Here is a 17,935-nt window from a genome sequence, read left to right on the forward strand (position 1 = left end):
GATATCTCCGCAGCCGATTATTTTCACAAAATGTGTTATATATCAAGTTAAAGAAGAAAGGTTAGGGGATTATATCATGCAATTTTCAAATAATCGACCTCGCCCGACTTAAGGATCATTTTGTTGTAGCGGGTCACATATGTTCTCCAGTCAAAAAACAATTTCTACTTAGGCCTACTTGTCTCCATATTCTGCAACAAGATCTACCACATACATGTGTTGTAAAAGTAAAAGTAAAAGTAAAAGTATTACTTACCCGTACTCCTTTTTGTCCACTCTTCCCTTTAAAGCCTTTAGGACCCTGTGATTGAGACATACAGGGACAATGATTCTTCAATTAACCCTTTGAGACCACTTGTAAGTAAAATACAACAGACATTCCACCCCAAGCAGTTGCAGATGGTATTGATAGAGTAGAAAGTCAAAAGGTCACTGTGTATTTCAGTAACATTTTACAAACAGAAGAGTGTCGGTGTTCAGAATTCTTGATCTACCATTCTTCAGTGATGGATCCAGGGGGGGGGGGGGGGGGGGCGCACTGAGCGTGCACCCCCTCTTTATTTTATTTATTTTTTTGTCAAAACAAAAGAAATAAAAAGGAAAAAATGGGGGGACGTGAACCCCAATTTAATTTTGTAAAGGCGCCTCCCCTTTACAGATTTCCTGGATCCGCCCCTGATTCTTTACCATAATTTGTCAATAACATTTCATTTTGTGGCTATCAGAAATGTTAAGATGGATCATATCTGACAGTTTCACAGAATTTCAATGCCAATTATGGAAGAAAAAAACCCCCAGAATTTCCTCTAAAGTATACACAGATGGTTGGTTTGGTTTCTAATCACTCCAGCCACCGCTGAATACCCTGATGTCCAACCATGAGAACACTATGATACAAAATCATTCAAAATACCAAAGTGCTGACTTTTGCTCAAAATTGGAATTCGTCTGCTTCTCTCTCAAAACATAAAATAAAAGAAAGAGATCATATTCAAGATTAATTTTTAAAAAAGACAGCAAGAACACTGATAACACACTTTGATTACAATCTAAAAAGTCTACTAAATTTTGGTGGTAGCATGATGGATAGATGACTCTCTTTCTCCAGAATGAAAGGCATTAAAAGAAACTAAAAAATGTGTGAAATTCCATGATAATGATATGTCCTCTCCCCCCCCCCCCAAAAAAAAAAAAAATTAATTGGATTTCTGTATTGATAACATTCAAAATGATTGAACAATATGAATGCTACTTCAGGGAATGAAAGTATAACTTCTTGCACATATTTTGCAGAAAACCCCATTCAATTTCAATTTGGTTAAGTGGTCAGAGAAATGTGGGTTGTTGTAAAGCACGTCACCAGTTCGTTTCTTCAAGTTCAGCTCTTGGATGCTCTTGGAACTGTGAACACAATGGACAAACTTGGAGGGGAGGGATTCCCGGTATGCTCTCCAGAGATCCTCATTTCTCTCTGACCCCTGAAGCAAACTGGAAGGAATTTTCTGTAAGATGTAGGGAATAAGTCATAGTTTCATACCCTGAATTGCATTTTGATTGATTCACTGCTTAAATTAAGGTTATAATTGCAGAAAATCCGGTTGCAATCTTTCTTTTTTTTTTTTTTTGGGGGGGGGGGGGGCATACGGTATGGGATGAGGATGATTGGTAGACCCTATACTCACCCTGCTTCCTGGTCTCCCAGGCTTACCCCTTGGACCTTCAGTACTCACACCACCCTGCACTCAGAGTTGGGATAACAGAAGATAGATTTACACCACAAGAAATTAAGTAACCCTTTTCTGTGGCCATGAGTCAAATGTGTACTAATTTCACACACATATCCATGGTCAGATGGCTATTGTGGAACACCGAGGGTAAAAGAAATGAATATGTAATACCAAACTTGAATTTTTTTCAAATGGACTTTTTTTACCCCCTCAGTGTTATTTGTTATTTGTATCCATCTCAACATAAAACCTACAATTTAACTAGCTAGAAAGCCAGAGAGATAGACAGGTATAGTACATAGTAGAAAGATTAAGAGACATATATATATCAACAGAAAGAGATAGAGAGAGAGATGGACAGACAGATATAGACTATACATGTACGAACAGAGTGTGTATAGTGATCATCTTTATTGGGATCCAAAACCTTCATGTGAAATTATTCTCATTCCAATGCTTGATATGTTTGAATCAATCACTGCATGTTTGAGCCAAATCAGGGAAGAAATAAGGAAATTCCAGCTTTGCAACGTTCAGCAGTCAGTAGAGGGCAGCAGACAGCTTGTGACTTAATTGTGGACATACCTCCAAAGGTTCAATTCATGAAATTTCACATTTTTCATCTTTTCACAACAATGAGCATAACTCCTTTCCTGAAGTCCAAATATGGCACTAATGAATGCATTTTGCAGTGCATATTTTGAAGTTGAACCATGTTTATTTGTGAATCAAGAGAAAACTTTAAAATAGTTAAATTTTGTGAGGAAAGGTCAGAGAGTTGTCCAAAAGTTTCAACTTGAGTTAATTTGTCACCCTCTACGGTTTATTTATTCAAACAGCTGTAGCTTCCTTATTCCTTGTCTGATTTAGCTCAAATTTGCCATAAATAAATCAAATATATCAAGCAATTGAATAAGAGAAACTTCATCTGAAAGTATTGGCTCCCTTTAAGAATAACAGCTCAGAGGAAAACGTCATCTTGTGTGACAGGAAAATAAAAACAGCAGCAAATTAGTACAAATTTGACTGATGTAGAGTCCGAAGAAGGGAGTTAACACCATTTGAATATTAGTTAGTCATCTAATATGACGTCCAGCTGGCTTAGTGTCATATAAAATGTCTCTTGCTTCCTTGGTACTCAAAGGGAATTTTCTGTTTGAACTCTGAACAGAATACTTGTAGATACAACTTGACATTTTTGAATATAGAAGATGTATGCTAGGAGTTATGACACAATACTTTCAGTCTAAACTTCCACAGTGAAATTGTCCAAATTAGTTTTGTATAACTTATCAAACACAACAAGTTGATTCAAGACTTGAAGACTGTATGGCGGTGAGAAAAAGGGGGTGAGCGAAAGGGGGCGAACGAAGTGAGCTCAGCCGTGTTCGACAGTGTGAGGACCTTGTGAGATCTGATTCATATCTTTATGCTAGCCCTCCGAATTACCAATTTTTGTTCCCCGAGCAAAAAATCGCCCAATATGCATGTCTGTCTGCCTGAGCCTGATTTGCATAGGGCGAATGCATGACACAGACCTCCACTGGTGGTCAGTGATGCATGCAAACGAGCTGGCAGTGCCAAGATGGAAGTTGTGGGGAGCAAACCATTCTATTGGTCAACTGAAACTGTTAAGTATGACTATTCAGTACGCTCCTGTGGTCATGAATAGTAATGTGTGAAGCAGACCTCAGAAGGCCCTCGCCCTGTCACGCTTGGCTGGGCTCGCTTTGCTTGCCTGTTATAGCCATCATACAGCAAGAGGGCCTTGACAAAAGGCTAGAGGATGGGTGATGTGCAAATCTAAATATTTGAGGAGTTTGAATGCAAAAAAACAGATAAACAATCATTTTCACAATGTTTAAGTAAGATCTTCATCAAACAAAGGAAAATAAATTTTGAGATGATACTGCACTTGTCACATAACAAGAAATATTTCAGAAGATACCTTTAAAATTATCACATAATATTCTAATCAGTTTCTTTGATTTTTTAGCAGCTTCAGTTTCAAATACCCCGCGTTGATAAACAATGATATACTAATAGTACGGAAGATGTTCATTATCGTGGTAGTAACTGAAAGAAATAAAGCTAATCTTCTGTCTCGCGAAGCGACCAAAAACGTCGTAATCATTTTTGCATTGTGAGACAGAAGATTAGCTTATTTCTTTCACTGATATATCAGTTTCTGCACTGAAACTCTTCATTTAGAAGAACACTGCTTTGATAGGGTCATATCTACCTTCTCTCCTTTTGGTCCGGGAGGGCCCTGCACTCCTTGGATACCTTTTGCTCCCTTTGGGCCCGCAGGTCCGAGGGGTGCAGGCCCAGGGTCGCCCCTCTCTCCCTAATGGAAAGGGGAGGGGGTGTATGAAGTATGAAGTAATGAAAGTAAGAAATACAGACCAATCAAGACATGAACCATTTGACCTCAAGATAATAGTTATCTGCACAAGATTTAACACATTGTATATCAACAAAAGTAACCAATGGCTTAAGATGAATAAGCACATACTGTAAAAGTGGAAATTTTCGCAGTGTTGGAATTTTCGCGGATTTCGCGCAACCAGAAGCTAGCGTGAAAATAAAAGCATGCGAATATTTTTGCATGCCATATGTTCCAGTAGCTGAAATTAAACACACGCAAAACTCTTCTTACCTGGCTGAGCGTGAAAAATTAGTCACGCGAAAATATCCACTTTTACAGTACTTTTTGTTGACCTACAATCTGATATGTTACAACAGAAAATACAATCTGATGTTTCTTGTAGCTTCTGGCTGCACGAAATGCACAAAAATTTTCACACCCTGACAATTTCCAGTATCTCTGGTATTTAGTTCATTGCATGTATGCTTTATGAGTATTCAGCTGTATGCCCTATGCAATTTGTCTTTAATAGTGCATCTTCATTTGTCGGAGCTCTCTTATCTCTCTCTGGTGATGTGATTATCCCCTTTGTAGAAACATTCAAGAGGAGATGATGTACAGAGGGTACCAGTCTTTGCAGGGGCAGATCCAGGAATTCCATAAAGGGGAGGTGCCTTTACCAAATTAAGGGGGCATGGCATGCCCCCATTTTTCTTTTTTATTACTTTTGTTTTCACAAAAAAGGAAGAGGTGGTGTATGCCCAGTGTGCCCCCCTCTGAATCCGCCACTGCTTCGTTGGGCTCGAGCTTAACTCACCTTCCGCCTCCCGGGGCGACCTGGGCGCCCTTGTAGGCCCGGTGGTCCAGGGGGACCCTGTGAAAACAGAAGTCAATCATGGAAAATGATATAGCAAATATCATTCTTGCACTTTAACTCTTACTGTGCTTTCTTTGGAACACTGCCAGCGGCTGCATGGCTTGTTTATGATGCTGTGAGCATTGATATCCTGAAACCTGTAATTAGATATTACAGAACCATTCTTATTCCTTGAATCACTATGATATCTTTCGGCTGTTTTACAGGTATCTTCATCTGAGTGGCTATTCTTACATACTTCAAGGTCATTACAATAATCACCTTTTTTTCCCTTTTTTTTTAACCTCCGCCAAGGAAGGAAGAGGTTAAGTGATCACTGGTGTGGGTTTGTCTGTTTGCAAAATAACTCAAAAAGTTGTGTAGGGATTAAAATGAAACTTGCATAAAATGTTGATATTGACACAAGGAACACCTCATTCAATTTTGGTAGTCATGCGGGAATTTTCGTGGATTTCTGAAGGATTTTTCATCTTTTAGCACACAAGGTCATCAAACTTGGGGTTCAAGCTGTGCGTATTGGAGGTTTACATCGGTACGCGCACTAAAGCGCGTGCTTTGCTCGGGCAAGGTACCGTGTAATGACGTAAGAACAAAAGGTTTCTTTTTCAGGAAATTGCATGCGTGTAAGGGTGGAAATGAGTTGCTGGCTTGGTGGAGGTCTGTGCTCTCCGAGTGCTTTTCTATTTTGTTAAGGGGTAGGTACAAATGTAATGGCTATAACATTGGCAAGGTATATCTTGATGAACAGGCACATACAACTATTCCATCTAAACCTCTTCCTAAAAGACTCAATGTCCATAAAGGCATATGATACTTAAAGGATATAAAAAATGCTTTTCAATGCATTAATTATGTGTGGGTCTGGACCTACCGGTGGTCCTGGAATTGTTCCTGGTGGACCTGGCCTGCCTTGTGCACCACGAGGTCCCTGATATGAAGGCACAAGAATGGAAACAAAAATCCGTACGAAAGATATCTGCTTGAACATACTAATGTATAATAACTGCCAAGACAAATCACTCTTTATTATCTCAACGGGTATTGTTTCAAGAAATAGAATTATACAGCGATATATTGCCTCAGTTTCATTACATTTGTGATTGAATGTACGGTGTAAAAGGCAAAGGTTCTCAGACTCAGGGGCAGTACAATGGGTTGCCTAACTCATGTACTGTAAAAGTGGAAATTTCCGCGGCGTTGAAATTTTTGCGCATTTCATGCAACCAGAAAATAAAAGCATGCCAATATTTCTGCTGCCCGTATGTCCAGTAGTTGATGTCTTGATTCCGCGGAATTAAAAACTCACAAAATTCTTCTTGCCCAGCCGAGCCTGAAAATTAGGCACAAAAATACCCCCTTTTACAGTATACACGCATGTAATCATAACTCCTGGATCTTAATTCAGAAGAACTGAAACAGACAGAGCTTGCTTCTGGCATTTACTGAAACAAAAAGAAATTTGCATGCGAACTTGTTCACTTTTCTACTATCAAAGAGCTAAAACAGTTCTTAGCAGGGCTCTAAATTCATCTTCCACCATTTGGAATTTGCTTGCAATACATCGAAAGCATCTACCAAGAAACTTACTTGGCTGAGGTGATTTGCCAGGATGGCGAGTTATTTTGGAGTATTTTGAGATAAAAAGCACTGAATAACTTTAACTGCAGTACACAACTTTTATCCCAGAAGAACCCTCCCTATTCAATATCATTGGGAAGTAGAGTGTTATGTGATGATTGATCATGCCAAAGCGAGAATTGTATTTTCCAACAAGTTCTGTGCAATTCACTCAAGGACAGAAGATCAGTGAGTACTGCTGTGGCCTGAATTGTTATCATCAATAATCAATTAAAAAAAAATAAATACCATGATCACATAATTTATGATTTGGGACTATTCACTTCCAGCAAACTTTTTTGGCTAATATCTTTTATTGTTGTTATTCAACTGAAATTGTGGTATCACAGTGTTACTTCACACATTTCCAATACATACATGTATGTGTAAATTTCAGCAAAAATCAACAGTTCTGAAAGCTCACGGGAACTATGTTTTCACTATAACTTAGGGGGCATAGGAAAGGCTCTGGTACTCTTAAAATAATTTCATCTGAATTTTAATCAGAATTAAATAGAAACTCTCAAAACTTTTTCAGCTTTATACAGATGTATTTCTCAAGGGTAAAGGATTGAAATCATTGGGGAGGGGGAGGGGGTATAAACCTCCAAATTCTACTAACTATGGGGCCTCTTTCTCCACGCTCTCCCCTTGGGCCCCTGGATCCAGGAACAGCTGGCCCGGGAGGCCCCTGTGGCCCTTTTCCTCCCCTAGGTCCCATGTTTCCCTAGTGGAGAGAAAGAAGAAAAAAAGAAAGAAAGAAAGAAAGAAAAAGAGAGAAAGAAAGAAACACAATTGATTACTAATGAAGCCATTTTGATTATTAGGCATGGGAACAACCATGATCGAACTATTAAAAGCTATTGTAAGACACCTCAATAACTCACAAACTGTTGGGATCATCAATGTGTTAAAAGAATGATTTACAATTTTTTTGCAACTGGGAAAATGCTGTGTCTGTGAGTGTGGTTTTGGTGTGACAGGAATAGTTTACGGCATAGTATCAAATTCTCTCTTACATGCATAATCTGACACATTTCAGAGAATGTCAACCACAGGGTCTGTTTAACATTGTGTCACTTTCAACCACAAAGAATACTATATGTCTTTATCTGTTGGCAATGATATGTGAATTAATCCTTCGTAGAATTCTAATTCCTTGAGGCATCTGTTCAATACTTATAAAAATAAATTGGATACCTTTGTGACACTTGTAAAATAAATTCTACATCACATGATGGGCTGGAATAGGATTTCACAACATTTGCTCACAGTTTTGTTTTGTTTTGTTTTGTTTTGTTTTTCTCAGAAATACATGAGACTACAGCAACCCTAATGAGTAGAAACTTTCATAATAATCAGCCTTTGAATGGATTTTGACCACAAAGCATAGAGATCTCTAATGTGGAATATCACATCACACTTGGTCCTTACCCTGGTAGGTCCAGACAAAGTAACACCAAGGATGCCTTCCAGTGCTCATAAGCAAACCAAATCGAACCGAACCAAAGTGAACCGTACTGTGCAGTGTTATATATTTGGAGCATTCAAGCGTTCTGTTGAGAAGTGTACCTCATGAGTTATTCTAAGAGGGATCACCCATTTTGTAGCAAGAGGGTCATTCACCTGGCTCACTTAGATTACTTTACAGATGTCCCGAACAAAGAGAATGAACTATTTGCATTATGACATATGTCCATGATACATGCATTCTTCACATGCAAGCTTTTGGTACACTTCTGGTACACTGTTGGAGCACATTGGGAAGTAGTCCACTTTTGGCTTGGTTCAGTTCGGTATGGTCCACTTTAGGAGTGTTTGAGCGCTCCTCTGGCGCGGGTTCAGTACGGTTCGCTTCGCTTTAGGAGAGCGCTCAAACGCACCCCAAGTTGATGGAGCTGACTTCAACAAATGACCAGACAGGTCAAAGGGCAAAGACATTATTTGATCCAGCAGGAGGAGAATAATACTTAACCCACCTTCTCTCCTTTGAGTCCATCAATTCCAGGTGTCCCATCTCTTCCATCCTCTCCATGGCTAGCGTTCCCTCTTGGACCACGTGGGCCACGTGGTCCCTGAAGGCCCTTTGGGGTAGAAAGTTAGAGAAATGAAAATGTAAGCAAAACTATATGCAATCAGCGCAAGAAAAATAGAGATGCAGACAGATAGTTAGATAAACAGATAGATAGATAGACAGATAGATAGATAGAAAGACATGAAGATAGATAGAAAGGTAGATAGATAGATAGATAGATAGATAGATAGATAGAGACAAATAGATACATAGATAGATAGATACACAATACATACATAAATAGATACATAATACCTAGATAGATAGACAGAGATAGACAGATAGATAGAGAGAGATAGATAGATAGAAAGACATGAAGATAGACAGATAGACAGATAGATAGATGGACATAAATAGATAGAGATGGTATAGACAGATAGATAGATATACATAGATAGAGATAGAGATAGACAGATAGAGATATATAGATACATAGATAGATATATAGAGATAGATAGATAGAGATAAAAAGAGATAGATAAATAGAGATAGACAGATAGATAGATTAATAGATATAGATATAGATAGATAGATAGACAGACATATAGATAGAGAGATAGATAGATGGATAGATAGATAGACATAGATAGAGATAGATAGATAGAGATAGATATATAGATAGATAGACATAGACAGATAGACATATAGATAGACAGATAGATAGATAGATAGATAGACATATGTGACCCGCGACAACAAAAGGATCCAAAAATCGGGGGAGGACAATTTTCTTAAAATGGCATGACATTATTCCCTTACTCTTCTACTTTAATTTCATATATAGCACAACACATAAAAGTACTCGGTTGTGGAGAAATGATTTTATAAGCGCATGTCAAGCGGTTGAGGAAATCAGAGTTTTGAGAAAAACGCCTTCAAAGTTCTCATTCCGATGCTATCATGATCAGGGGGAGGCGTGACAGTTTTCACCGCTTGACAATAGAAGGCACGCTCCTAGCGACCTCCGCGATGTTCATTCAAGCTTAGCGCAAGCGGTGTACGCACGACCAATCACTAATCAGGATGAAACGCACTGACCAATAAGATCACTCCCTTGTTGCTAGGGGCGGAGTCTAGCTGCAGCGCTAAATCCAAATCTTCCGACACGTTTCTGTTTCGTTGAAAGTCGGAAAATCATGGCCCAGAAAAACGCTGATTTCTTCCCTTTCCTTTAATCATTTAGCTTCAAAATTTGGGCAGATGATAGACAAATCATTAGAATACAAAATTATGCCAAAAACAGAAATCCGATTGTTTTGACCAATTTTGATGATGTGACTTCAAACTAGATTTTCTCGGCTCAGCCGTCAGCGACTTTAGGAGCTTTTTGTTGTAGCGGGTCACATATATAGAGATAGATAGATAGAGACAGACAGATAGATAGATAGATAGATAGATAGATAGATAGATAGATAGATAGATAGATAGATAGAGATGGATAAATAGATAAATGGATAGGTAGAGATAGATAGATAGATAGACATAAATAAAGATAAATAGAAAGAGATAGAGAGACAGAGAGGAGAGATTGTAGATATAAATATCATTATTATTAATCTGAGTTCTTTGCTTTTTTGACACACAGTCATATCTGAATGGAAAGATAAAACTTAAGTGGAAGACAATACAAGGCAGAAATATTTATGTGAAAATGGTTTTACTTACAATTTCTCCTTTTTCACCTTTCGCGCCGTCGAAGCCCACCTGTCCATTTTCACCCTTGACTCCGGGGGTCCCCTTTTGCCCCCGACGACCTCGAAAGCCTCGCAGTCCCTGCCTCCAGAAAATAAGATCACTTTGCCTTAAGTTGTCTAGATTGAAGACTTTGGGTAACATTGCACAAAGGATTTCGGCAAATAAAGTCCAAAGGAGGCAAATCGGTCATACGACTAGTCACGGGACTGAATACTGCACACTATGCCATCAGATTAAGGTACACAGCTGGGCTTACGACTGTACTGGATTAAGTACCGTGGCATGATTTGCTGAAAGTCCACGACCGACGGTGAAAATTTGACTTAATTGTCAAATCTCCATGACTGGCGCTGTGACTCAGTCACACACATGGAAACTGGCATGGCTGGTGACACCACACTTCCAGTCTTTAGGTCTTACGATCAGTGAATTGTGGCAAAGTTGTGTAGTGTGCGATGGATTTTAAATAACAAATGCAAAGAAATGGTGCACCTTGTAGAACAGGGTGGGGGATGGGATCCTTCTAATAAGACTCTTAAATAAAATGACTAGCCTCTGGAAAGTCTTGCTCACTGTAGTCATTGTAAGAGAAGCTAGTAGATGGTCATCACATGACACAAAAGTCATTCCACGTAAGCCCCAAAATTAGTGGCAAAGAGGGTTTGCAAACCTGCCCAAATTTCTTTATAACGTATGTCTTTGCACTGCATACTTTGGCTACCAGCAGTGGGTGGTCAAGTTGCTACCAACCAGCAAATATTGATTCAAAGAAGTTTTTAAATTCACTCTTTGCATTTACAGCCAATGGAAGAATGTTAACTGTGCTACTTAAAATGACTAAATTGTTCAGTAACTTTAATGTTTAGCAGGAGTAGAGCAGCATACAAATCAAAAGATAATCACAGATTTGAAAAGTCCTTGTGCTGACAAACTGTTCACTCCTGACTGTTGGTGCTTACAATACCGTGAGTAAAAATTTGTTCAGTACTTGACTTAAACTACAGTAAAATCAGGACTTCAAGCATTTGACCTGATGAACATTGTAGGTTAACTTTGACAAAGTGCCCAATATATGATTGTTTTACAATCTTTTGATACTACCGTACATGCAATAAGGCATTGTCAATTATCTCTCATACCAATCATTATTATCATTTTTTTTTTCATAATCATGTGGCTGCACATACTTGGATTTTGAGTGTATAACAGAGAACCTGATACTCTGTTCTCATTTTTTCTACTTCCTATCAAATATCTTTCTCACTCTGGTCGATTCCATAATAGCTCCTGATAAAGCCTTCACATAATACTAACCAATAAGCCCCTTGTTCCTCGTCGCCCTGGGTAACCAATTGCTCCAGTCCGCCCCTGTCTGCCTTTGTCACCCTTCTCCCCTTTCTCTCCCTTGCCACCTCTCTTCCTGCTCTGCACACGGAATTGATAAAAAGGGTCAAATGTTAGCAATGAAATTGATAAGAAGGGTCAATGGTTAGCATTAAACTGATTAAAAAAAGGTCAAAGGTAAGCATGGAATTGATAAAAAAAGTAAAATGATACCTTGGAATTGAATTAAAAAGGGTCAGAGGTTAGCATAAAATTGATGAAAAGGGCCAAAGGTTAGCATGAGACTGAATAAAAAGGGTCAAAGGTCAAAATCAGGGGGTTGACCCAAGAGTATAAACTTATTTTTCACATGACCACAGACTTTCAAGCATTACAATGCACAGAAAGAAAAGACAAACAAACAAATGGGATACACTCTTATTTCTGCCGAGTCAAAATTTCAACTCTGAATCCGAGTAAAAAAATTTTCACTCCGATCCGTGTAAATTTAACACCAACCGTGTACTTCTGACTCAAATCCGAGTTATCATTTTGGTTATCGGACTTTTTACACCTGCACAGAGTCACATCAGAAATACCCAGCGCGGTGTACATGACATACGCGCGCTACAATTGGACAAAACATGTCATGTGTCCTATGTGACGTAGTACCCCCGCGAAAAAAAGTGTCATTTCTCGACGATCCGCCCCGGCAGTGAGATGTCTTGCAACTTTTTGTCTTCAATATGGACAATTTTGTGTGCACTTTTCTAGAGGAATGCGGACTGGAGGAATACTAGGAGTTTTCATCGGTGAGTTCCCACCTCATTCACAACACTCATATAAATAATTGCCTGAAACATGGTCTAAACAGTCAGTTTTATTTAGGGCAAAATGAACTTTCGACACGGACATATTGACTGGTAATGGCGTAGCCGTAGGCGGCCGTACGGTAGCTCGTACCTTTTGTACGTAGCCCTGGGCTATATGCTATACGTTAGAACCAATCTACAATAGATGTGAACCTACCTAGCTACATCTCCACTGTACATGCATAAAATGCACATACGATCTTGATTGCTAATTCGAGCTACCGTACCACCGCCTACGGCTACGCCATTACCAGTCAATGTGTCCGTGTCGAAAGTTCATTTTGCCCTAAATAAAACTGACTGTTTAGACCATGTTTCAGGCAATTATTTATATGAGTGTTGTGAATGAGGTGGGTACTCACCGATGAAAACTCCTATGTATTCCTCCATTCCGCATTCCTCTAGAAAAGTGCACACCAAATCCGAGTCATTACTACACCAAAATGGGTCACTTACAATGCGGGAAATGGCACCATATCAGAGTGAAATTGTGATCTTTTGATTCGGAAATCCATATCATTTTGCTGGAATAGATTGTACCTAACTGACCCCATATCCGCGTCAAATTTGACACTTTCCGAGTTAATTTGACGCCACAGAAATAACTCGGAAAGTGACTAGGAATCCGAGTGAAATCATTTGACTCAGAAGTCCGAGTAGCTTTCACTCGGAAGGAGTTGACTCCCAGCTGGCGCCATTTCCGAGTCACATTTCACACTTTCCGAGTTATTTTTGACGCCGCAGAAATAAGAGTGTACACAACTTTTAAGGCAGACTTATGCATTCTGTATTCAAAAAGCATTGTCTTCCAGCTTCCATCTATCTATTCATCTACATATCTATAAGTTTACTTGCATATATGTACATTTATACTGCTTATCCATTATACTAATACTTGTACATCCATATAATTCATGTTTACATTCACGTTCACACACAAGCATACACACACAAAAAAAGGGAAATGCAGCAAAGACAATATAGAAAACAGAGAAACAGAATGCATTCAAACAACCACATGCTCCTGAAATTGATAGTTTACTCATATTACCTTGGTAATCCCTTCTGTACAAGTTTATACAGTATATGGATGAGAGCCATGACATTTGTACAGCCACATGAACCCAATATTCATACATTCAGCTAATTTCAGGATGACACAAAATCTTACCCTCAGTCCTAGAGCGCCTGGTCTTCCTGGGGCTCCAATATCTCCTGTATTTCCCTGAGTGAAAAGGAAAATCAACAAGACTTCTATGAGCATATTGTACTCTACAATTCAAAACTATATAAAATACAAAAGACACACACATACACACATACAGTGTATACATACACCAATGAACCGAACCAGTGAATGACTAGTATGATATAACAACAGCTATCAAACTCGACGGTATCTCTTTCCACATTTCTCAAAATGTTACCCGGAATGCAAATTTTCTGCCATGGATCTCTATGTCACAATCTCTTGAACTTTGCCCATATCACGTAGTCCATTAACCCATTTAGGATGGTTTGATTTTGCTACAACATGCATTTCCCATAGACAGCTGCCCGAGTATACTCGGGACTCGTCTTCAACTGGGTTAAAAACATCATTACACCTGTGTCAAATACCAAGATCAATTGACATACTAAGTACTGCCAAAGGTTCACTTGTCACCATGGCCACAACAATCACAAAACTGGAACAAGCACACAGACGGGCATCTGGGGCTTTAGTACAGGCACACAAAGCGCATTGAACTTTTACCTTGTAACCATCTGGTCCCGATGCGCCTTGGGCTCCAGGGTCTCCAACTTCTCCCTTTATGACATCATCAATAGCAGGAGTGAGAAGAGAGATTAGCACCAAGCCCCCACCAGGGTGGAAATGGATTAGAAACCATGAGACATCATACAAAGTATTCTGACAGTTCCATTAGACATCTAAAGGTTTTTTGACTATCTGACTGGTCTAACATGACACCTTCAGAAATTTTCATCATCAACTGAAAAATCGTTACGCAATTATGCACCACTGTTACACCATTACGCAATTCCTTCAGTCCAGCAGCCAACCTGTTTATTTCATAGGTCTAAATATATCTACTGTTGAAGCAGATTATACCATTTAACTCTTTATGTGCCATGGTGGAATCCCCTGTGTGCCACATTATCATGAGACACAAAGGTAGTCATGCTTTGAGAAAGAATTCGGTTTTTCCAATTTGTATAACTTCTTCAATTTTCTGTTAAGGTGGACACAATAGTGAGCAAAGCTAAAGAGGAATGCCAAACTTTGCTTCGATATAAATTGTATGACAAATATATTTTCAATTTTTCTTTTGAATGACCAGTTGCTACATCACTGTAAAGGCATGACTTTTGCACATAAAACTGTAACAGATACTTAGAATGTACACGCAAATCTAGTCGGGAACACCGCCTGATAGTCAATCACCACATAGAATGCAAGCCGTAGGTGAGAGGAACAAAAGCACGAGAAACGCTCTCATTGTACCACGGGATTAGCGATATATCGATCGGTTTAAGCGGCTTTGTGTGTTGAGCAGAATATGCGAAGTTTGCACGCCGTCGACTGAGTCGGACGTGCGAACGTGGTAGATAAAGAGTTAAACAACTGAAGAATTTTTAATGGTTCTTTAGAATATGACTGATTCTAATGAGTCTAATATCTAATGGTGAAGCATATCATACCATTAGAAACCATCAGACAGTTTCTTATAGTCCAATCACAAAAGGAAAGTCATTTCAAAATGATTCTGCAGCTGGAACTTGCCAAGTCAATGCAAGTCTCAAAAAAGATCTCATGCCGTATTCTGTGTTACATTAAAGGGATAGTACAGTATTGGTGGAGATGAGAATTGGGCGTTTAACTTTTTGTGAGATACCAAGAAATCACTTATGAAATAGTACAGAGCATACCATTTTAAGAGGAATTCAAAGTTTATTTGATGAAAATCGGGTTTGGAATGACTGAAACATCCAAAAAACAAAGTAAAACAAAGCGATCGTAATAAAGTGTGGGTCCCACACTTATTAGAATCGCTCTGTTTTGGGTATCTCAGCCATTTCAAAACCAATTTTCATCAAATAAAATGTTGAATTCCTAATGGAATTACATGCTCTTTCATATTTCATTAGAGGTTTCTCATTATCTCACCAAAAAATGTTAGAAACCTGAAATTAGGTCTCAACCAAAACTATACGATCCCTTTAAGCAAGCCTTCCCAAAATAATGAGATGTACCAACACAGTAACTAAAGCTGTAATGAGCTAGTATTAAGGATATATCAACAAACTGAGCAGAAGAGGGGCGACCTCATTCACATCATAACTTCTGGGGTGATTTTGCAGCCGAAATTACCACCATGTCTAGACCAAATTGGCAACTCTGAATTCTTTTGAATCTCATAAATTGAAAAAAAAAAAGATTTGATGGAACTGGTGAAATGTGTTAGATTTGCATAAAGCAAGAAAAAAAGAGGTCCAAAAAGTGACAACCTGAGAGAGCAGCATGAACTGTAATAAATGGACTTATTACCAATCTAAGGATCACTTTATAAACTTTGTGATTTTGAGAAATGCTTACATGTTGTCAGTTCTTATGTCATATTCCGAAATGCTAGCACAAACTGATAAAAATCATGCTAACAAGATACAGAATAAAACACAGAAATGTCAGTTTCTCACTTGAGGAGTCAAATCAATGAAGAAAGAGAAGACAGAGAGATAGAGAGAAGGAGAGAGAGAATGGTTGTATACTCACGGGAGTCCCCTTCTCTCCTTTTGGTCCTTGCTCTCCTTGGTCGCCCTCGCTTCCCCCTATTCCCATATCACCCTTGGGGCCCTCTGGTCCAGGGGGCCCAGGATAGCCTGGGGGACCTTGTGGCCCAGGGTAGCCCTCATAGCCCTCTGGCCCCGTCCTGCCCTTCACAAATGCAAACATCGGACATATGCATAACAATGCGGAAAACAAAAGTCAGTATTCATTATGACATAATCATCTTTGATGCTCGGGTAAACTCTATTATTATGACCATACTACTGGAAGAAGAATAGAATGATAATGGCAATGATGACCAAAAAAAAGAAGAAGAAAATGGAAAAGATAACTATATAAGGCTTAGAAGAACAAGGAGGAGGAAGAGGAGCAGGAGGAGGAGGAGAAAGAGAAAGAATCACATGACAATGATGACAAACAGAACAATATTTTCAGCGGGAACAACAAATTGTGATATGATGCGACACATAACAAGCTGTGTGCTTTTATTCTGCATTGATCTTTATGTCTTTAATAATGTAGCAGGGCATCCAACATTCTTGTGTAAGGTTAGATAAATCTATATAAAAGAAAACACACATATTAAATGTGTAAATAATGCTATGCAATCACTGTAATAATATTTCGTCCTCTTTGTTTTTGTTATTTTTCTTGTGGAAGCATGATGTTTGTAGAAAGATTGCATTAAATGATATCAACAAAGAAAGTGAAGAGTGTGCAAAGGATTTTCAAGAAATGAAAGGGGCCTTTAAGACAAACCTGATCACAACACTCTACATAAAAAGGGGTTGTAGAAAAACTGCTGAAGACACACTTTCCCATTCATTTTATGTTCCCAAACTTAAGCATAATGTAGAAGAAGAAAAGCTAATTCAGAAAATATGAAAAACTTAAGATTGACTTGATTGACCCATTTCAGCTATCTATGAGTTCTTGCGTAAAATCAAGGGATGCGACTTTTTGTTGGTTTTGTGATGCACGGTCACGTACAAACTGTCATCAAATAATGAATAGAAAACACAGATGAGACACATGGATGCACATATTTTTTTCATCTTCTTCCCACATTGTACGCACATCATGAAGACAACTGAATGAAGATATTTCACCTTAGGTCCCAGTGGTCCTTCCGGTCCGTAGGGGCCTGGGTACCCCTGAAAGCCCTTCTTCCCCATTGGTCCTGGGGCACCGAGCTCTCCCCTTGGCCCTCTTAGTCCCTGCAGATATATCGAGTAAACCAATACCATGTGATATATCAGACTCTCATTCTTCCTATGAAATGTGAGAAGAGTGGGATGCATTGTGGACCAGTGGATTCGGCTACGGACTCTCAATACATTCAATAACACACACTGAAAACCACAATTCAAATCAGTTTTTTTTTTGCGCTCTGGTTCACACATACAAAATCACAATCTACCCCACACCGATTCACGAAGAAAAATTGTGACTCAAATCGAACTGGTTTGCACGAGTACGGCCAAACTGTACATGGGGGAGTCTCAGAGTTTGACCTGACTTTGACCCGACTGTCCTGTGAAAGCTTGCATTTTGGGATATAAAAAAATGGTGCGATTTTGCAGAGCATCCAT

The 17,935-nt window shown here is 39.0% G+C and overlaps 2 protein-coding genes across 2 annotated transcripts in view; both read right to left on the reverse strand.

Moving 5' to 3' along the window:
• The window catches only part of LOC139726649 (uncharacterized), a 36,449-nt gene extending 25,509 nt beyond the window's left edge, over window positions 1-10,940 (reverse strand). The window contains exons 1-9 of the mRNA XM_071637638.1: window positions 10,912-10,940; window positions 10,329-10,436; window positions 8,569-8,673; window positions 7,220-7,316; window positions 5,844-5,900; window positions 4,913-4,969; window positions 3,970-4,074; window positions 1,683-1,736; window positions 257-301 (exon numbers count right to left, since the gene is read on the reverse strand). Of these exons, the coding sequence (XP_071493739.1) occupies window positions 257-301; window positions 1,683-1,736; window positions 3,970-4,074; window positions 4,913-4,969; window positions 5,844-5,900; window positions 7,220-7,316; window positions 8,569-8,673; window positions 10,329-10,436; window positions 10,912-10,940 (657 nt within the window). The remainder of the gene's footprint in view (window positions 1-256; window positions 302-1,682; window positions 1,737-3,969; window positions 4,075-4,912; window positions 4,970-5,843; window positions 5,901-7,219; window positions 7,317-8,568; window positions 8,674-10,328; window positions 10,437-10,911) is intronic.
• LOC139726650 (uncharacterized) overlaps window positions 10,937-17,935 on the reverse strand; it is a 53,604-nt gene continuing 46,605 nt past the window's right edge. Inside the window, exons 21-26 of the mRNA XM_071637639.1 lie at window positions 17,453-17,550; window positions 16,329-16,485; window positions 14,310-14,363; window positions 13,725-13,778; window positions 11,673-11,783; window positions 10,937-10,951 (exon numbers count right to left, since the gene is read on the reverse strand). Of these exons, the coding sequence (XP_071493740.1) occupies window positions 10,937-10,951; window positions 11,673-11,783; window positions 13,725-13,778; window positions 14,310-14,363; window positions 16,329-16,485; window positions 17,453-17,550 (489 nt within the window). The remainder of the gene's footprint in view (window positions 10,952-11,672; window positions 11,784-13,724; window positions 13,779-14,309; window positions 14,364-16,328; window positions 16,486-17,452; window positions 17,551-17,935) is intronic.

The sequence above is a fragment of the Diadema antillarum genome, unplaced genomic scaffold, assembly GCF_040938485.1.
Source record: "Diadema antillarum isolate AM-2024a unplaced genomic scaffold, OU_Dant_1.0 seq00000094_RagTag, whole genome shotgun sequence".
Taxonomy (NCBI): Eukaryota; Metazoa; Echinodermata; class Echinoidea; order Diadematoida; family Diadematidae; genus Diadema; species Diadema antillarum.